This window comes from Sus scrofa, chromosome 6 (assembly GCF_000003025.6).
Source record: "Sus scrofa isolate TJ Tabasco breed Duroc chromosome 6, Sscrofa11.1, whole genome shotgun sequence".
Classification (NCBI taxonomy): domain Eukaryota; kingdom Metazoa; phylum Chordata; class Mammalia; order Artiodactyla; family Suidae; genus Sus; species Sus scrofa.
The window spans coordinates 67,083,313-67,104,495 of NC_010448.4; the positions used below are offsets into that span (position 1 = coordinate 67,083,313).

At 54.4% G+C, this 21,183-nt stretch overlaps 2 protein-coding genes across 6 annotated transcripts in view; both read right to left on the reverse strand.

Moving 5' to 3' along the window:
• CHD5 (chromodomain helicase DNA binding protein 5) overlaps positions 1-3,373 on the reverse strand; it is a 69,276-nt gene extending 65,903 nt beyond the window's left edge. For 3 of the 5 annotated variants that reach the window (XM_021095234.1, XM_021095236.1, XM_021095235.1), the window contains exon 1: positions 3,173-3,373. In XM_021095234.1, the coding sequence (XP_020950893.1) occupies positions 3,173-3,251 (79 nt within the window). In that variant the 5' untranslated portion in view covers positions 3,252-3,373. The remainder of the gene's footprint in view (positions 1-3,172) is intronic. The other 2 variants (XM_021095238.1, XM_021095237.1) reach the window with 1 other exon arrangement.
• On the reverse strand, positions 9,580-18,774 carry RPL22 (ribosomal protein L22). Its single transcript, NM_213987.1, is given in 4 exon segments — positions 9,580-9,775; positions 13,960-14,084; positions 16,884-16,988; positions 18,743-18,774. Coding segments are annotated over 4 exon segments (387 nt in total). The 5' UTR covers positions 18,755-18,774; the 3' UTR covers positions 9,580-9,630.

Genomic DNA, 21,183 nt, shown 5'->3' on the forward strand with positions numbered 1-21,183 from the left:
CCGACTGCCCTCCTCGGAGGGTGCCAAGGATAAGCCACACTTTATTGGGCACCTGTTATGCGCTGGGGACTGTGACCTAAATGTTCCACATGCACCGTCTCGGCCGCCCTCATAATAACCCCTCTATGAGGTAGCTGGTGCGACAGCCCCATTCCATGAGGGGGGACACTGAGGCAGAGGGACTGGGCAGCTTGCCCAAGGTCAGGCCGAGAACACAGAGCAGAGGTGGAGCCCCCTGCCTCCTGGGCCCTCCCCTGGACCTGCCCTCCACATCCCCTGGAGAATGTGGCAGCTAGGGGCCCTGAGCCCCAGAGGCAGGCACCCACTCTGCCTTTCACCGGCCTCACGGCCAGAGAGTTGGCAGGGCCGCGCCTGGCGGGGGGGCAAAGGGGAACAGTGCTGAGCTGTGGTGGGGGGGGGGCGAGCCGAGTGAAAAGAGCCACCTGACAAGTAGTGAATCCACTGTGGCAGATTTCACACTGAGTGTGACAGCTCCCAGCACACTGGCTCCCCCACCCGCAAACTGCCACGTGTGGGGCCTGCCAGCTGGAGGTCCCTTCAGGCCACGGCCATGAGCTCAGGCGGAGGCTGCAGAGGGGCCACAGAGGAGGGCTGGGGGCCAGGTGGCCAGCCCTTGAGGAGAGACACGAGGTCCGGGCTGAGGCTGTCATCACGTCCAAAGGCCAGGGGGACCCAGGGACTCCCAGGCCTCAGACAATGGGGCCACAAACCTCTATCTAGCATCCACGGCCCCAGGCGGGGGCACACTGGGTGGTCAAAGGAGTCACATTCGAGGGGGGAGCCGACAGTCACAAGGCAGCTGATGATAATATTTCAGGGAGTAGGAAGTGCTGCCAAGAAAACAAAGCATTAAAATGGGCCTAAGAATGACGGGGGTGGGTGGGAGGGGGACGGACACTTGAGCCAGGAGCTGGGACCTCGATGGCAGGAAGGCAGCAGTCATGAGCCGAGGAAAGAGCCTGTCGAGGCCACGGCCAGTGCTCAGGGCAGGATGGAGCCTGGGAGCTTCCAGAAGCATCGAGGAAGCCAGGATGTGAGCAGGAGGTGGGGGCGGAGAAGAGGGTGGGCTCGAGCAGCGCTCTGCGATCCGTCCAAGCGTGGGGGTCTGGGTCTGGCTTGTGCGGACCAAGGTGACCCTGACTGCCGAGCGAAGCCTGGGCGGGGAGGACAGGATGGGAGACTCTGGTATGGACGAGCCGGAGGGGACAGTGGCTCAGACCAGGGGCAAGGCGGAGAGGAGCTGGGAGCTCGGAAGGCTCAGGACACACTCTGGTCTTGCTGAAGGACAGGCCTCGGTCTCTGCTCTGCAGGGCTCTGAGAGCGGTCCCAGAGGCCCTGGGGACAACCCTACCCCCAGGCCCTGCCCTGGAGCCATGGGTGCCAGCTGGAGGGAGACAAGGTGGAGGACAGGGCACCCTGACCAAGGCCCAACCCCTCTGGCCCAAAGAGAGTGAGTTGGGTGTCTGCCAGCCTTGGAACATCTGCCCTGGTCCCCTCCCCTCCAGATCCTCTGAGCCCTGGGGCACAACAAGGAGAGCCAGAGTGGGTGGGAAGGGAAACAGGGGATCCATCAGGGAGCTAGAGAAGTCTGGAAAATAAGCCATGTTCAGCTGGCCACTGCCCCCACTGGTGCCACAAAGGGCCACGCCCCAAGCACCACCAGGATGCCCGTGAACAGGCTTACGGAGGAGCTGGCTTGCTGGGCAGAAAACAGCCGTGGATTTTCTCCTGGGCCCTCTCTGTGTTTCCTTCCGGAAAATGGGCCTAATTCCCCGGACCCCAGGAAGCGACGGTCAACTATTGTCCAAGCGACCACGCAGCGTGGGCCCACCTCCTCCTCACTCCCCTCGCTCCAGGAGGCTCTTTGCAAACTTGGCCGAACTGTCCAAACGGGCTGGGTGAGGCCCCAGGCACAGCATGAAAGCCCGCAAACAAGTGGGGAGGGGGGTGGGGGAGGCCCTCCGGTGGGCGTGGCCACCTGGCGGGAATCCCTTGCGAGGCGGGCCCTCCCCCCTCACCTCCCGCACCCCGGAGCCCAGGGGCCAGTCTGTAGAATGGTCTCCCCTCGGGGGCAGGGGCTCCTGGGGCCAGACGGCACCTTCCGGGGCCAAGGCGGGCTCCCGTGCCTCCCGCAAGTCTCTCTGGAGCCCAGGAGGGGCCGCCGACGGGGTGCGGGAAGCTGAGACCGAACAGTCCCCGGGAAGAGGAGGAGGAAGGCTGGCCGACCGGGTGAGGCCCTGCCCAGCTGCGCCGGGAGGGAAAACGTCCCGAACAAATGGGGAGCAGTTAACTAAAGAATCGCCCTGCAAGGGCGACGCACGAGCCCTGTTTCTGCTGAATTCTGGAGAGGGATGGGCCAGGGCGGTGGCCCTAGGAGTCAGGCCCGGAGCCAAAGCCCGGTGGGCTGGGAACGCCACTACCCGGGCGACCGCGGGCTGGAGACGCTGGCCGGCGCTAGGGCGCGCCAGGACGACGCCGGCGGCCCCGGCAAAGTGCTTGGGAGCGGCACTCGCGGCACCCAGCGGCCGGGGAACAGGGAGCGGGAGTCCGAGCCCGCGCGCTCCAGCCCGGAGCCTTGGTGGGCCTGGAGGGCAGCCAGGGCGCTCGCGGCTCGCCCAGCACGCCCGGTCCTCCGCCCGCTCCGGGCCCCACCCAGCCCACCCTGCGGCTGAGACCCCGGGGCCGAGACCCTAGGGCTGAGAGAGGCCGGCTCCGGGTATCCGGTCCCTCCAGCCCCCGCCAGGCCCCGCGAGGTCAGGGGTGCGCAGCGCGAGCCGGGAGCGCCGGGTGCGCGGCACCCGCCGCCGAGCGCGATTCCCGCCCCCTTCAAGGGCACGCGGGCTGACCCCCGCGGCGCCGCGCCCCCTCCCCTCTCCGGGCGCCCGGCGAGGCCCCCAGCGGTCCTCTGCCCGCGCCGCGGCCCGGGTGGCCCCGATCGCACCCGCCCTTGGCGGCCCGCGTGCCGCGCCCCGGCGATAGCCCAGCCCCGCGCCCTTGGCTGCGCGGCGCCAGCAGGGCGGGAGCGCAGCCCGCAGCCCAGCGCCCCCTCCCGCGCGCCGCCAGCGCCGCCCGCGAGGTCCGGCCGCGGGGCCCCGGCGGACCCCGCGCCCCCCGCAGTCCCGGCCCCGGGCGCAGCCGGTGCCCGGCTCACCTGACATCTCGTCCTCGTTCTCCATCTCGTCCGCGAACAGCCGCGGCAGCTCCTCCTCGGTGCCCAGCGGGCCCCGCATGCCCGGCGCGGGGGGAGGGGAGGTGGGCGCCCCCCCTCCCGCCGGGCGCGGTGCCAGCCTTAACCCGTGCGCTGCCGGACGGGCGCGCGCGGCGGGCGAGGCGGCCTCAGCGAGAAGATGGCGGCCGCCTGCCCCCCCACCCCCCAAACCTCCACTCCCCCGTCTCGACCCCCTTCGTCTCGGCCGCCTTCACCCCGCTCCCCGCAAAGCCCGGGCTGCTCCGCCCACCGCGCCCGGCAGCCCGAGTCCCGCAGCCGGCCGAGGTGGCGGCGGCAGCGCCGGCTGCACGGAGGCACGGCGGGGGGGCGGCACACATGCCCGGATTGTGACGTCCAGTCTGGTTGCTGTGGCAACCCCATCCCATCGTTCCGGCAGCGCGACTAGTTAACAGCAGAGAACAAGTTGAGGGGACTAGTCCTGAGCCTCTGGGTGCGGGGTGGGGGCAGAGCCCTCCGGCAGGGGGAGCCGTCGAGGCGCCCGCGCGCCCGGGGACCCGACGGCCGAGCGGGCAGCGGGGACTCGGGCGGGCAGGCCGGGCCCAGTGGGAGGCGGGGAAACGCCAGCCCGCGCACCCCTAGCGGGACCCGATGCCGCCGCTGCCCCCGCCCGGAAAGGCGCTCGGCCCCGAGTCCCCTGGGGCGCGGAGGCCCGGTCCCCGAGGCAGCGGGCTGTCGTACTCCGCTCACACGCACCGAGACCCTCGGCTCCTGCAGCAGCTCCAGCCGCAAAACGCTTCTAACCCCCTTTCCAAAAAGGATTAGAAGAAAAATGCGTTCCGCACATGGTGAAGGGCCGTGCTGCAGACGGCGGGTCTGATTCCTCCCGAAAAAAAATCCATGCAGGCTGGCTCCTCCCTCCACCCATCGCACCCCGCTCCCACCGCCCACGTGCCCCCTTCCCAAACGCCCCTCCAGGCGGGGTCCGCTTTAAACCTATCCAGGCCCGACCCCCGCGGGCGGTGGGTGATGCGGCTCTGCGTTCGCGTGCCCAACACTCCCGCTCAGAAGCGACACCTGTCGCGGAGCGGGAAGGAGCCACGCCACCAGCCCTCGGTTGCTAAAGGTGAAGATGGAAGCCAAAGCCCTCGGGAGCAAGACTGGAATTCTAAATGAGCTCCGCCAGCCTTGGCTGCTGCCAGTCTTAAAGCTACTCTAAGAACGCAAAAGTTTCCGTGGTGGGGAGGATGGCTGGCTTTCTAACCCTGGAAGAGCCAGTAAGGGGAGGGCACCCTCACCTCACAGCCTGGGGCCAGGCTCACTTGGGGGGAGACCCACTGGAAACCTGGTTGTTGGTTACCAGGGACCCTGGCAGTATCCACCTGACGGGAAGCCCAGAGAAGCTGGGAGGAGGTCTCCTCTCTAGGACCCACCCCTCTGGTCTTGGCTGAGCACCTGCTCTGTCCAGGTGGGCATTCACTAGGACCCGTGACACTGGCATCCCCAGGAGGGCTCCTCTCCTCGGGCCTTTGAGGAGCCAGGAGAGTTGTGGGTGCTTGGTGAGGTGGTCACAACGCAATCTCCAGTGAGTCCAAGCTGTACCCTGCAGGTGACGATGGCTCGGGGAGAGCTGGAAAGATGTATAGAATCTTCACTCCCTCTTCCCATCCCAAACCAAACTCCTCTTCATTCATTCCTGGGCGAGGGCATGTCTGTCCCGCCTCCTAGATAAAGTACAGGGCGCCTGGAATGCCATCTCCTAGACCCCTTTATTTTTTATTTATTTACTTTTTAGGGCTGTATCCACAACATTTGGAGGTTCCCAGGCTAAGGATCTAATCGGAGCTACAGTTGCCAGCCTACACCACAGCCACCCCGCTGATCAGGGCCAGGGATCGAACCTGCAACCTCATGGTTCCTAGTCGGATTGTTTTCTGCTGCGTCACGACGGGAGCTCCTGGACCCCCTTTAAGCCACACTAGGAGAGATGTTCATACCACCCCAGGCATGGGGCCTGCAAGGGCATAGGCAGAGGGGAGGCAGACTAAGAAAGCAAGGACTCGGGAGTTCCCGTCGTGGCGCAGTGGTTAACAAATCCGACTAGGAACCATGAGGTTGCGGATTCAATCCCTGGCCTTGCTCAGTGGGTTAAGGATCTGGCGTTGCCATGAGCTGTGGTGTAGGTTGCAGATGCAGCTCGGATCCCATGTTGCTGTGGCTCTGGCGTAGGCCGCCAGCTACAGCTCCAATTGGACCCCTAGCCTGGGAACCTCCACATGCCGAGGGAACCTCAACCACTGATGCTTTAGCAGGCTTCATTTTCCCTCTGGCAAGGCTGCCCTTCCTCTTTCCAGACCTCCTGCATGTTAACTATCCAGGAAAAAAAAACCTGCAGTGCCACCCAACTGCCCACCCTTCCGTCACCAGCCCTGCCCCCAACCCCTCCCTGGGGGTGGGATGAGGCCAGGACACTTCCACAGGTCCCCTGTCCCACTTTAGGAAACTCTGACCATCACCAGAGAGCCGCCCAGCACACACAGGAGCACGCGTGCACCATCAACCTTGGCTCCAGTTCCCAAGGTGAGGTTGAGAAAGACAGATGCCAGTCAGCGAAGCACAGTTCCAGCTGCTTCATGTGGCGGCAAATGAGAGTCGCGATGGTCATCACTCATGGTAAGCCTCTCCCGCGGCCCTTGTTCTCACAATGGCTGCAGCTAAGTAACATTACTTAGTGACCAGAAGCAAAGCAAAGCAGAAACTGGAATGGCAGAAACAAACAGGTTTTTGACTAGAAATCTCCAGCTGTATTGAAAGGAGAGCTCCGTGTATTGTTAAACTATTAAATGTGTGTTTTAATGACAATGGACCAAAAGTGACTTGTCAAAAGCAATCACTAAAAAGGTGAAAATTCAATAAACTCCACAGTTCCAAGAAGCCTGTCACTCAGGTTACCTGCAAGACAACAGTTCCCCTATCTGCTGATCACAGAGCTTGTCATCACTCCTCAGTGACCCTGCAAGATCAAAATATTTTTTGTTTCTTTTTTTAATGGCCACACCCCAGTACAAGTTTCTGGGCCAGGGATTGAATCTGAGCTATGCTGCAGTGGCCGCAGCACCAGATCCTTTAACATCCTGTGCTGGGCCGGGGATCGAACAGCACCTCCACACCTACAGGAGCCACTGCGGTCAAGTCCTTAACCCACTGAGCCACAGCAGGAACTCCTCCAATATTGTAAAAAATATATTGGTTCTAGAGTTCCTGTCGTAGTTCAGCAGTTAACGAGTTTGACTAGCATCCATGAGGACACAAGTTCGATCCCTGGCCTTGCTCAGTGGGTTAAGGATCTGGGGTTGCCGTGAGCTGTGGTGTAGGTTGCAGACACGGCTGGCATCTTGAGTTGCTGTGGCTGTGGGCTGTGGTGTAGGCCGGCAGCTACAGCTCTGATTCGACCCCTAGCTTGGGAACCTCCATATGCTGCATGGGTGCGGCCCTAAAAATAATTAGTGAAAACATTGGCTCTGTCCAAGGTTACCAAGCAGAGATCTGTCCCCTCGGTACTGCCAGATCTGGCGTTATCACTGCCCAGGGGTGTGCCCAGTGAGGGGCCAGCATAGGACTCCACTTAGAGCTTTGAGAAGCTTGGTGATAAGTCAGTGGAAGGACCAGGCAGGAAGATGGAAACAGGCTGCCAAAGCCGGCCTCCTGGCTGCACTGAGGGGCTCGGTGACTGACCAGGGGACCATGAGCACCTTATGGGGATCCTGCTCACCTTCCAAGAAATCAAGTGACCCCTAAAAAGGATGAGGTTTAAATACCCTAAAACATTCTAGAATTGTGACCAGATGCCTTTAAATACCTTTGATGTGACCAAACCTCTCCTCCTGTTTGTGACACGCGTGTTTCTGAACCCCTCCGGGCTGGCCCCACCGACCAGCTAGGACTCATCTATTTCAACACATGGCTCTTCCTGAAGGGCTAGGAGGATGACACTGGCCACAAGAGTACACCTGCACTCAAAGAGCCACAGAAGGGGTTTGCTGAGGTTTCTGAAAGGAAAGCAGCAACATTACACCTTTGGATGAGAGAGTGCTGGTCAACCCCGGGGTGCAGTCGTGTGGCGTCGGCTGAGAACCAGACTGTCCCAACTTCCCACTTGGCTAGGTCCGTGAACTTCAATCTCAGCTTGAAACTCTCCATGACCCAATCTGCTCCTGGGCCTGGATCAGGCAGGTGAGTCATGAGGCAAGACAGATCAAAAGGAAATTGATCTAAAGTGTGGTTCCGGCTCAGCTGGTATCATGGATGCATGTACTTCATCCCCCATCGGACACAGTCATCAGTTTGCAAAGTTATTCTCCAGGCTCTGGATCTGAAGAAATTCTCTATGGAGTTCAGTTTCGGCCACTCAGAACCTCCCTGAGGAATAAACTTAGGTGAAGAAAATGAGAACAAAAGACACACATTCTTGAAGCCCAAGGTCATTTTTGGTACAGCAATTAATCAGCTGAGGACAAACAACCACATTTTTGTTGCTAAATAGATTAACATGCCAATGCTTTAAAAAAAAAAAAAAAAAAAAAAAAAAGCCTTGCACAGGAATAGTAGCCATGTGTTAGCCACTTTAATATAAAGCGTGATCCAAACTCAATTACAAGAGTTCAAAAAAGCATAGAAAAACCATGGAGTTTCAATTTTGTTACAAGTTTTAAAATCTGGGAGTAATTTAAAAAAAACTTATATGGTAATTTCAGCCCAGGGTTAAGTTTTCACAACCAACCTAAGAATTACTACAGGGGAACATCAATGCCAGGAGTAAAATGTGAAAAACCAAGTCACGAACTTGCTACAGAGTTAACTCATCACAGGAAGGGGCAGCGCCCAAGAGCAACTGATGCCTCCGTTGGAAGTGAAAGAAACCCTGCCTTCTCTGAAGGCAAAAGAAATATGCCAACAATTCTGCTTCAAGAAATTTGCATAGAAATAGAAAATGCTAGAGCCTTTACCACAGATGAAATTGCAAAGCCTCAACACATTAAATTCAATCCAAAGGGCATCACATGTCAAATTGGAGCCAAGATACGACTGAAAACATTTCATTTCCAGCTATGCAACTAGCAAGAGCACGAGAATTTCAGGTGTGGAAATCAGCTGTAGGGAAGCTCTTGAAAAACATGAATTTGATACACCATCATCTTAAGACAACGCAGAACTGTTGAGAAGGGCACCAAAAGGCATCCGAGTCTCTTCCCAAAGTCACTCTTGGGATTTTCTATCAGCTACAATTAGTATCTTTACAGCCTCCTTGGTAATTTTCCACTGGTCTCCAGCCTCCACACACATGGCAACAGAAGCCCCAGAAGCCCCCAGGAACTTCACCTTCAGTTTGGTTCTGCTTAATGTCAGCTTGTAGAGAGCCTTTTGACACTGGCATTAAGCCCAGCTGTGGCCTGGAGCTCCCGTGTGGTGAAGCAGGTTACAAGATCCAGCACTGTCACTGCAGCGGCTTGAGTCACCGCTGCATCTCGGATTTGATCCCTGACCACGGGTGCAGCAAAAAAAAACAAAAAAGGCCGAAATGGTGTGGAAGCCACTACTCCCTGGGCATCTCAACATGTTCCTTCTGACTCCCAAGCTCTCCTTCACCTGCCACAAAAGGATTCCAGAGGTCTGGGCATCCAAGAATTCTGCCGCCAATCCCGGAGAACCCGAGTCCCCCTCTGGAAGCTCCACTACTCCTCATCTCTGGCGCCCTCTGCTGGGGTCAATGCGACAGTTTGGTGCCAAGACTTCGAAACAAAGATTATTTACACATCAGCATATTGTAGACTTTGACTGAACACCTAGGCTTTCACAGTCACTCTCCAGACCCTTCCTGGGGTGTCACGAAACGCGCGCTAACAACAAAGAGCCACATTTTATTTCTACAGGAAGAAAAAAGGTTAACATACATAGTAACTGGGTAATTTGTCATCAAAAATAAAAAGACAAATGCCCCCGAACCCTGAATTCTTTTATCAACACTGCCACCTTCCCGAAAAGAACCTCAGACACAAGTCGCTGGTTCTGCTTTGAGTTAATCTGAAGTTCCCACGTTTGCATTCCTGAATCTTTGAGAAAAGCACCAGATGAGACTGACTCAAGCCTGTTTCCTGTAAAACGTGACTGCATGCACACCATCACATCTGTCCACCTGCTCAAGGTCAAAGAGCTCTCAGTTCCTCGAAGGAGTCGTCCCCTTCCACTGCGGCATTTCTACCACAAGCACTGCCATCTTGGAGCAAAAACAACTGCAGGGATAAGTGAGGTACAGCCCGAGTGAAGCCTTTTACTGAGCTTTCCATGTTCTGCTCAGTTTGCACTGTAGAAACACAAGGAAAACCACCATTTGATTCCTTACTTTTATTCAAGAACTCATACAAAATGTTACAGATAAAGGAATTTCAATCCTCATCTTCCTCCTCCTCTTCATCCTGATTAATCTGGAAGTAGCGTAATTCATAGCTCTCTTTGCTGTTAGCAACGACACGTAACCAGTCACGTAGGTTATTCTTCTTCAAATACTTTTTGGTGAGATATTTCAAATACCTGCAGAGAAAGGACACTTGAGACTCCACTAGACACAAGGCCTTCTTACATTCTGGCACACTGCAACGCCTACAAAACCTGTGCATTCAAAATCATTACAGTTCAGGAGCTCCCGTCATGGCGCAGCAGAAACAAATCCAACTAGGAGCCATGAAGTTGCAGGTTCGATCCCGGCCTCGCTCAATGGGTTAAGGATCCAGCGTCGCCATGAGCTGTGGTGTAGGTTGCAGATGCGGCTCGGATCCTGTGTTGCTGTGGCTGTGGTGTAGGCCCGCAACTACAGCTCCAATCAGACCCCTAGCCTGGGAACCTCCATATGCTGCGGGTGTGGCCCTAAAAGAGACCAAAAAAATATATGTGTATCATTACAATTCAAGGTGTTTTCCCATGGTTCAAAATGCCAGAGTTCCTGCTGTGGCTCAGCAGTAAAGAATCCAACTAGCATCCATGAGGACATGGGTTCGATCCCTGACCTCACTCAGTAGGCTAAGGATCCACATTGCTGTGAGCGGTGGTGTACGTGGAAGACGTGGGTCGGATCTGGTATTGCCCCGGCTGTGGCATAGGCCGGCAGCTGCAGCTCCAATATGACCCCTAGCCTGAGAACTTCCATAAGTCGTGGGTTTGGCCCTTAAAAAAAAACAAAAGCCAAAGATACGGCAAACATACACAACCAATGTTCTAATGAGAATAAACATCAGCCATATTTCATCTAAACTGGCCAAAAAATACAAAGAGATTAAGATGCGACTGCTGTCCTCTCAACAGCCATCACTTGTAAAATGGCTCAGCAACCAACGGAGAAAGAGATGAGGGTGGTGCCTGACAAATAAGCACCGATCTTATACCTTTTATGGAGAAGGTGAGGTTTCTTACAGGCTCCCAATATTTCCCATATCACCTGAGGGATTCAAATCTCCTCTTTCGATGACCACACCTGTAGAAATTCCCTAGCCAGGGACCGAATCGAGCCACAGCTGTGGCCACACCAGATCCTTAACCACTAGGCCACCAGGCAACTCCCCGAACTCCTTCTTTGAGGCTCCCCTCCCAGCTCCCTCTTGCAGCTGCCCAGATGCCAGCTCAGCAGTAAGAGCACCTGGCATCTCTATTCCTTCTGCCCAACCACTGTGTCGGCCTGGAGGAGCAGTGAGCAGTCACCATGGCACATGGCAGTCACAAAGCTGTCACCTGAGGGCAGTGATGGACTTTCCTGTTTCATCTCTCACCTGTTTGCTTACGAGGCCCTGAGGTTTACTTAACTCTGGCATCTTCCCAAAGCCACAGAGAAAAGAGAAGACCAAGCAAGGCCACCTCTGGGCAAACTAACCTTTCCAGACCTCCGTTTCTCCTTCTATAAAGTAGGACCCATGACACTTAACGTAGCTTCAGACTGGTACCAGGACTAAATGAGATGCCTGAGCTAACACTGGCACATGAGCAAGGACCCAAATGTTATTAACAAACCAACAAACTCAACACCACCAAGAAATGAATACTGTTCGGGAGTTCCCATCATGATGCAGCAGTTACAAATCCAACTAGGAACCATGAGGTTGCAGGCTCGATCCCTGGTCTCGCTCAGTGGGTCAAGGATCTAGCATTGCCTGTGAGCTGTGGTGTAGGTTGCAGACACGGCTGTGCCTCTGCCATAGGCCGGTGTCTACAGCTCAGATTAGACCCCTAGCCTAGGAACCTCCATGTGCTGTGGGAAGCAGCCCTAGGAAAGGCAAAAAGACCAAAAAAAAAAAAAAAAAAAAAAAAAGGAAAAAGAAAAAAAACACTGTTCAACTGTATTACTTACGCCAACAGAGCAACCTTCACAAAGATGTGAAGATGTCAGTTCAATTCTATCCAGTTTTCCCTACATAAAAATAAATCAATTGGTCCATTTCATCTAAAAAGTAATCTTTTTTTCCTGGAGTTCCCGTCATGACGCAGTGGTTAACGAATCCGACTAAGAACCATGAGGTTGTGGGTTCGATCCCTGCCCTTGCTCACTGGGTTAAGGATCCAGCATTGCCGTGAGCTGTGGTGTAGGTCGCAGACGCAGCTCAGATCCCACGTTGCTGTGGCTCTGGCGCAGGCCGGCAGCTACAGCTCCGATTAGACCCCTAGCCTGGGAACCTCTATATGCAGCGGGAGGGGACAAGAAATGGCAAAAAGACAAAAAACAAATAAGTATAATAAAATAATAAAAAAATAAAAAGTATTCTTTTTTTTCCACATTTATTATTTCTACTACGTTGTATTCAGCTGCGGGGGTTAATTCCTAAGTTTCGGTGGCTCAAGTATTTTCATAACAGAATGCTGGTGGAAGTTTTAGCAAAGCTGAGGAGCTCTCTTGTAGGGCAGCAGGTTAAGGACCCGGTGTTGTCACTGCTGTGGTCCAGGTTCAACGCTTGGCCAGGAGCTTCCACATGCCAAGGGCATAACCAAAAAAAAAAAAAGACTAGACTCTTCCTGCAGGCTGTGTGAAAGCCCCTCCACTGGGGGGGGGGCAGCCCACCTCCACCTTGGAAGCCCTCTCGTTGTCCCCCTGTCACTCTACCAAACTGTCTTTCCTCACATAAAACAGCTCAGCCAGAGGGAAGGGGAGCAGTCCGCTTAACCTTAAAGTCATCTCTTGACTGATTCAGTTAAAAATAAAAGCAGGGAGTTCCCGTCGTGGCGCAGTGGTTAACGAATCCGACTGGGAACCATGAGGTTGCGGGTTCAGTCCTGCACTTGCTCAGTGGGTTAAGGATCCGGCGTTGCCGTGAGCTGTGGTGTAGGTTGCAGACGCGGCTCGGATCCCGCGTTGCTGTGGCTCTGGTGTAGGCCGGTGGCTACAGCTCCGATTCAACCCCTAGCCTGGGAACCTCCATATGCCACAGGAGCGGCCCAAGAAATAGCAAAAAATAAAAAAATAAAATAAAAATAAAAATAAAAATAAAAGCAAAGGCTTAACCATAACCAACTTCAGTGACTTAAAAAGTGTTTTAGGAGTTCCCGTCGTGGCGCAGTGGTTAACGAATCCGACTAGGAACCATGACGTTGCGGGTTCAGTCCCTGCCCTTGCTCAGTGGGTTAACGATCCGGCGTTGCCGTGAGCTGTGGTGTAGGTTGCAGACGCGGCTCGGATCCCGCGTTGCTGTGGCTCTGGCGTAGGCTGGTGGCTGCAGCTCCGATTCGACCCCTAGCCTGGGAACCTCCATATGCCGCGGGAGCGGCCCAAGAAATAGCAACAACAACAACAACAGCAACAACAACAAAAATAATAATAATAATAAAAAAAATTTTTAAAAAAAAAGTGTTTTAACCTCAAAACAAAACAAACACAGCAGGGCCAGCGAACTGCTGTCTGTGACGTAAGGAAAAACTGGCCCACAGGAATTAAATGGAGCGGCTTCAGTCTAAACTGAGATTTCAGATTCCTCATCTAACTGCAGCAGCCTTTAGCGGCAAAAAACAACATAGAATTGGAAAAGTGAAAGCTCTTTAACATGGTCTAGAGGCAAAGAAAGCAACATCTTCACTTCTGAGAATACAGTCTAAGCCAGCCTGAGCATCTGTACAGCCTGAAACCCGTTAACCTTTGAAAAATAAAATGCTGACGTTCCCACGGTGGCGCAGTGGAAACGAACCCAACTAGTGTCCATGAGGACCCCTGGCCTCGCTCAGTGGGCTAAGGATCCGGCGTTGCCGTGAGCTGGGGTGTGGGTCGCAGACAAGGCTCGGGTCTGGCGCTGCTGTGGCTGTGGCGCAGGCTGGCAGCTGCAGCTCCGATTAGACCCCTAGCCTGGGGAACCTCCATATGCCACGGGTACGGCCCCTAAAAAAACAAACCAAAAAAAAGGTAAAAAAACCACCAGAAGTTGAATGCTTCTTTGGCCATGCCCACCCCACGTGGCCATTCCTGGGCCAAGGGTTGAAGCTCTGTGACAACCGCGACCTGAGCCACTGCACTGGCAACGCCCAATGCTTAATTCACTGCGCCAGAAGGTGAAAGCTTTTACCAACCGTAACGACATCCGTTCATGGAGTCATTCATCCACTCAGTGCCTCCTCCCACCGGACATGCTTCAGGAGGTGGCAGACGCAACCACAAAGCACAGGAGGCTACAGGGAACAACCCTCCTGGCCGGTGGGAGCGGGAACCAGGGCCAGGACGCAGGCAACCAACACGCCTCTCTCTCCCATACCTTTTGGAAAAAGGCACCTCGGAAGTTACAGTGATCTTGCTTTTGCTTCTCTCGATTGTTACAACCCCTCCTCCGAGGTTTCCAGCTTTCCCATTCACTTTGATTCTTTCCTGAAGAAACTGTTCCTGTAGAAATCAACAAATGATCCATCAGAGAGGCCGGCTCGCCCTCCTCGCCAGCAGAGTATTTCAGTTCTTTAACTGTTCGGTCTTATCTTTAGCTATCGGCAAAAGGCCTGAATCCAGGAACTGCAATCAGAAGACGGCACTAAGCAACTGCCCACAGACGCGCCAGGAGCCATGCGCGACTCCTTCCGTGTGCGCTCAAAGGCACCCCAACGCCACAGAAGGCTGACTCGTGGGTGAAGGACAGAGTAGACTTGGATTTCCCGTCAAGGCCCATGGCAAACGAATCCAACGAGGAACCATGAAGTTGAGGGTTCGATCCCTGGCCTCGCTCAGTGAACGATCCGCGTTGCTCTGGCTGTAGTGTAGGCCGGCAGCTGTAGCTCCAATTAGACCCCCAGCCTGGGAACCTTCATATGCTGCGGGTGTGGCCCTAAAAAGCAAGCAAAAAAAAAAAAAAAAAAAAAAACAGGAAACCCAGCCCCAAACTTACAAGATCCAGGCAAGTCTCAGGCAACTTATGGCCCTGAGAAGCATAAAGCACTGTCTTCAAGTGAGCAGAGAAATGAGGTCTCCAATCGGGCAGAAGGAAAAAAAAACGCAGTGGTAACCAAAACAATTCCAGATCTGCTGAGGGGCCATGTGCACCATCACCCAACAGTAGAAGGGACAGCAGCCCAGGAGACTAGAGACGGACTCTGGGCAAACCCCAGTGGAAGCCTAGGCTGGTCCTTCACCTCTGTGGGCTACATGGATCTTCGACCAAAAAAGAGGACTCTGGAGTTCCCGTCGTGGCGCAGTGGTTAACAAATCCGACTAGGAACCATGCGGTTGCAGGTTCGATCCCTGCCCTTGCTCAGTGGGTTAACAATCCGGCGTTGCCGTGAGCTGTGGTGTAGGTTGCAGACGCGGCTCGGATCCTGCATTGCTGTGGCTCTGGTGTAGGCCGGTGGCTACAGCTCCAATTCGACCCCTAGCCTAGGAACCTCCATATGCCTCGAAAGCGGCCCAAGAAAATGGCAAAAAGACAAAAAAAAAAAAAAAAAAAAAAAAGAGGACTCTTTTTGGGGGGAAGGCGGGGGGCTACTGCAATGATATGAAGTCCCTTTCAGGTCCAAACCCCTGTGCTCCTCTATTTTTTGGTTTGTTTTGGTTTGTTTGGTTTGGTTTGGTTTGGTTTTTTAGGGCTGCATGTGGAAGTTCCCAGGCTAGAGGCTGAATGGAAGCTGCAGCTGCCAGCCTACACCACAGCTCACGGCAATGCCAGATCCTTAACCCACGGAGTGAGGCCAGGGATCGAACCCACATCCTCATGGATACTAGTCAGAGTCGTAACCCCACTGAGCCACAGCGGGAACTCCACTACAGTCCTTTATTTAAAAGCTCCAATGCACAGTATGTTAACTGACAGTAGGGTAGAGTGATTGGGACAAAAATCCTGATTTCTGCTTCTTGCATAATTGTTTCCTACCCTACGGAGGCATCTACAAGGAAAACGGTCACATTCACAGAAGTCAGGAGGCGGCGGGGGCGGGGATGACGCCAGAACAGGGCCACCCCAGACACAAACTAGAAGGAGCCACAAAGACTCAGCAGGACAAGAGGCCACAGAGAAAAGAAGTCACTGAATAGAGAAGGAACTAAGAAGCCAACTGAGGGACCTCTGGCAGGACAGGGACACAAAAAGCACCCACATGAAGGCAGTGAGCTAGAAGCTTCCTGAATTCCACTGTTACGCAGTGGCCATAGGCCAAGCTTTTAATTTCTTTACTTATTTTTTGTAATTGTATTATCTTGGCGACAGCCGACCTTGTGGAGACGAAAGAGATAATGTTAATCCAGGGTTCTACCCAACTGTGAATTCCCCACGCTGGGCTACTGGAGAGACAAAGAGTAAAATGCCAAGACCAAGCTGCAGAGTCAGAATGTGGCAACGACGTTCATAGTCCTAGATTTATGTGAAACAGAGGAATACTGGGGAATGGGGCCAACATGAAGGCAACAAATCAGTACAGAGGAGTTTCCATTGTGGTTCGGGGGGCTGCAAATCTGACTAGTATCCACAGGATGCAGGTTTGATTCCTGGCCTTGCTCAGGGGGTTAAGGATCTGGCGTTGCTGTAAGCTGTGGTGTAGGCGCAGACTTGGCTGGGATCCTGTGTTGCTGCGGCTGTGGTGTAGCCCAGCAGCGCAGCTCCAAATGGACCTCTAGCCTGGGAACTTCCATAAGCCCAAGGTGTGGTCCTAAAAAAAAAAAAAAGAAAATTCAGTAAGGAGCTAGGTTTGGGAAAAAACCAAGCTCCAATAACAAGTTAGCAAGCAGGATGTTTTAATATCAACACTGAAGCTCTGATGCTTAATAAAGTAACGCTGGAGGAGATGCTGCCATCTATCCGGTGCCCCAAAGTCAGTCAGTCAGGTCCAGGGCACAGGTAGCCCCTTGTCCCTGAGGACCAAGACCCAGAGTTCCTGCAAAGGAGATGCTAGATCCAAGGGAGTCTACCTGCTTCCCAGTAAATGTTAGGTAAACCACTTTGGTAAAGTGAAGAAGCAGACGAGGCAGTTCTCTGGCACTGCCCGGCTCCAAGGCATCTCCTTCACTCTTCAAAACCAGGAGACACAGAGAGTGAGTGAGCGAGGCTGAAAAACAGAACCAGCCCAAGCTCCGGAGTTCCGGTCCGGGAGAGCCAGAACCAGAGCAGGCTGATCCTGCAAACAAACATCCTCCAGTAGGCTTTCCTCGCAAAAGCTCTAAGGGTTCATTACTGTCCAGGGTGATGACGTCAAGGGGATAACTTACAAAATTGGCCGCATCCATGATTCCATCTTCCACTGGGTGCGTGCAATCAAGAGTGAACTTGAGAACCTGCTTCTTTTTTTTGCCCCCCTTCGCCACAAGCTTTTTCTAAAAAAGTATACAAATGAAAACAGAGATGAAGGGCATAACCAGTCCAAAAAAAAAAAATTAACAGAAGCAAAACCACCAGAGTTGTACAAACGCAAAAACTATAGCTCTGAGTCCAGAATTGAGCTCTGCCCCAGAGTGGAGGAGGTCGAATGCTCAAAGGTGCTGCTGTGCAAGCCTAGGGTCGAGCCCTCCGGAAGGGGAAGTTACTCCAGCACTCTTGACCCATTTACACTTTCCAGCCCCCCAATATATATGAGTATCAAGGTCTGCTAGCTTAGGAAGGACAGTAAAATGAACGTTTCCTTTTACTTGCCCTAGAAGTTCCAAAATAAAGGTTCAAGGAACACTCCTTTTATTCGCTCATCACAGCACAGGCATGCCTGCAACAACTTTAATTTGAATCAGTCCTTGCCCTAACTCTCCAGACTAGAGTCCTGATGCCCTTAACCCTGCCGCATCCACCTTCTCAGAATCAGCAGCCAGATCCACACAGCTTAGCAGTGCATCTTCCCCAGTCAGGACGAGGGTAAAGCTACCCCTTGGGCTCTAATTACAACACTATGGTCAACAATTTCTGGCCTTTTGACTAGTTTGATCTGTGAATGAGCCTTCCAAACCACGGGTAAGCACATTCTACCAAGGTTCCAGATCCTTTCATACTCACAAAGCAGCTTATATTAACCTGGTCCCTCTACAAACTCCAACACCATCTAAGGAAGCCTCTGTACTTACACTTTAAAAACCATTTCAGAATCTAAAAAGGCCTTTCCAAGAACACATCTTAACTCCCTTCCTGTTTGAAAGAACTTCACTGAAAACTTGTCAACGGGGTCCGTTTTTCAAACACGGAGCTCCCTTCCAAAAAACACTTATTTTCTCTAGCATCTGTCTTCCTAATATCAAGAGGGCAGTCTTAAACGCAACCCCGGAAATATACAATCAGCAGGCACACGACCTGGCCGCAGTGGGCTGGATACCCCTCACGAGTTTTCCACCTAAAGCTTAAAACGCCTAAAAGCGTCAAAAAGCCCATCCAGGCAGAATGATAGAGGTGAGCCGAAAATATTAACAAAGGTGTCCCAACAAAGGAGGAGAGAGAAACTTTCTCCCAGTCACCTGGGAGAACGACCTGCGGCCGGAGTGACATGAGAGCGCCGCACGAGCCGGTCCCAGCCGAAGAGAGAATGGAACGGGGCCCTCGCCTGACACGAAAAAGGGTCTACAGAGCTGCGCCCTAAAACCTAACTTCCTCCGGAGACGCTAGAGGTCCCCTGCCCCGAGCCTCTTTCCGAAAACAGGCCCGCCAGACCCGTACCCTCCCACCTGCCCCCGAGTCCTGGCTGTAGGCTTCCCGGATGCGCGGTCGCCGGGGGTGGCAGGTCCCCTCCTTCCCCGCCTTCAGCCCAGGTAACGAGGCCTAGGCCTTGGCTGCCTCACGCCGGCCGCACTCCAAAGACCGCTGACCGGCCCAGGCTACAGCCTCGGACCCCCAGCTTCCCACGGGCCGCAGGTAGGGGCCCAAGCCGCGATCTCCCGGAGCCCCGGGACTCCCTCTCGGGCCTCGGGCCGCGGCCTTCTCCGCCCACAACGTGCGGGACCCCTCGGCCGCGCCGGCCCGCTCCAGCAGATGTGCCGGCCCGGCCCCGGCAGGACGCTGCAGAGCGCCGGCCGGCGCGAGCCAGGCAGGGGCCAGGCTGGCGAGGCCCACGTGCCTTCCCCAGAGCCAAGGCCTCACGCGGAGCCATACTAACCACAGGCGCCATGGCGGCAGCAGAGGCAGAAAGGGAGTTGAGCGAATCACGCAGACGCAAAGAGCCGCAGCGCGCAGAGCACGCAGGACTCAGGCCGTATCAATCGCTCTGCCACGCCCCTCGCTCCTCACCATCTCGTCCTGTTCCGTACGCTCGGGGAGCGATGATTTTTGCCTGAATGCAAAACCCGTCCTCTCCCCCGCCGGGAGGATTACGGGGGGAGGGAAGTGGCCTGTCCCACTGCGAAGGATCGGAGGAGGGGGGGTGCCAGCCTAGATGAGCCCAAAAAGAAATAAAGGGGCTTGCTCTACTGTGAAAGTCTTAGGAAGAAAACGGAAAGAAGGAGATCCAGTAAAGCATAAATTAACAGCTAGTGGGGTGGGAGTCGAACCTACTAGCTTGGGGAGGTGAGGCCCTTCTGGCCCTGGAGTCCCAATGCCCAAGATCACTTGGCTTCTTCCTAAAGTGCCCAACCTGGAAGGTGGTTCCCCGGGCTGTCTCGCTGCCCTGATCCTTTTTGCTGTAGTCAGGTACACTCTCCACAGTCTCAGATTCAAGCTGCCCGCCCTCCAGTCACCACCTCCTAGCTTTCCAGCTCATGCCTTCCAGTTTCCTGGTTCCAAAAATTCTTCTGCCAGCATTTCTCAAAGTGGCATTTGAACTTGAATCACCTGGGAATCTCCATAAATTGCAGATGCCAGTACAATGGATCATATGGGCCTGAGGTTCTGTATTTCTCCAAATCTCATAGGGGCCTGAGATTCTGTATTTCTCCAAAGCCTGAGATGCTGCTGCTGCTGATCCATGGACCAAAGTCGAGTGGCAAGGGTCTTCATCCCCAGACCCACAGTCCACGCACTGGCTGTTTTCACCCACTCTCATCCCCTCGTGTCCTTACCAGTTACATTCTAGGGTCCTGCGTTGTTCACTCAGTTACACACACCCGCCAGTACCTAGCTGCATGTAGTCACCTAGCAGAGGCCAAATCCTGGCTTAGAATGATGAGAGGAAACCCCATGCTGACCAGTCTAGGTTTACTCTCAGGCCTGCTCTGCCAATTGACCTTTTTTTCTTTTTTTTTTTTTAGGGCCGCACCCACAGCATATGGAGGTTCCCAGGCTAGGGGTCGAATGGGAGCTGCAGCCACTGGCCTACACCAGAGCCACAGCAACACTAAGATGCGGCAGATCCAAGCCACATCTGTGACCTAGACCACAGCTCACAGCAACGCCGGATCCTTAACCCACTGAGCAAGGCCAGGGATCAAACCTCGTCCTCATGGATGCTAGTCGGGTGCGTTCATTAACCTCTGAGCCACGATGGCAACTCCCCCCCAAAAAAATTTTAAATAAATAAAAACAATCTCCCATCTTGGAGCTCCTGCTGTGGTGCAACAGGATCAGCAGTATCTTGGGAGCGCCGGGACCCAGCTTATCCTGGCATGGCACAGTGGGTTAGGGTCTGGTGTTGTGGCAGCTGTGGCTTAGGTTGAGTTGGTGGCTAGGATCTGATCTGTGGCCTGGGGAATTCCACATGCCCTGGGGTGGAAAACAAAACAAACTCCCATCTTAAAACAGAAAAAAACAATTTGTCACCCCCAACATTCCTTGTCACTTCACCCCCCCTTTCGCTCTCTCTGCTATGGAGTCTAAATAAATATTTGTGTCCCCTCAATTCACAGCTGAAGCCCTAGTACCCGCAGTGATGGTATTTGCAGGCAAGTCCTTTGGGCAGTGATTAGGTTTAGGTGAGGTCAGAAGAGTGGGGCTGGCGACTTTTTAAGGAAGAGACATGAGATCCATCTCCTGTCCCGTCGTGGGGACATACTGGGAGAAGGCTGCCACCTCCAAGCCAGCAAGAGAGCCCTCAGCAGGAGCCAAATCTTCCTCCCCCTGATCGTGGACTTGCAGCCTTCAGAAATGTGAGCAATTTCTGTTGTTTAAGCTGCCTGGCCATGTCTTTGTTACAGCAGCCTGAACTACAACAATCTCTTTAACCAATTTTTTGGGACGTTCCCTCTGCACCAACTGCAATTTCTCCATCCTGTTTCCTGTGGAACTCTCTCTGGTCTGGCTTTTGCCCCCAGCACCGGGACAGCCCTTACCAAGGTCACTGGTGTGTCCCCCTGCTAAGCATGGGGGCGGGTCTGGACTTTCTTCCCTGAGCCCCCAGCACCTTGCCACCTAGGGCTGCCAGGCTCTCCTCCCACCTCGCTCCTTCTCCCCTCCTTGCTGCTCCCTCCTCCTCTCTGGACTTCTTTATCTGCCCTTGACCTTTGGCATGTCCCAGCCTCATGCCCTTAAATACGGCTCCCCACGTCTGTGTGCGCAGCCTCAGCCCTCCCTGGACTCCTGACATCTCCAGGCTAGAAGGTCAAGTTGACTACCTCACCCCCAGGACCCCACTCTCAGCTCGTCACCCTTACCCCCACTCTCCACCCT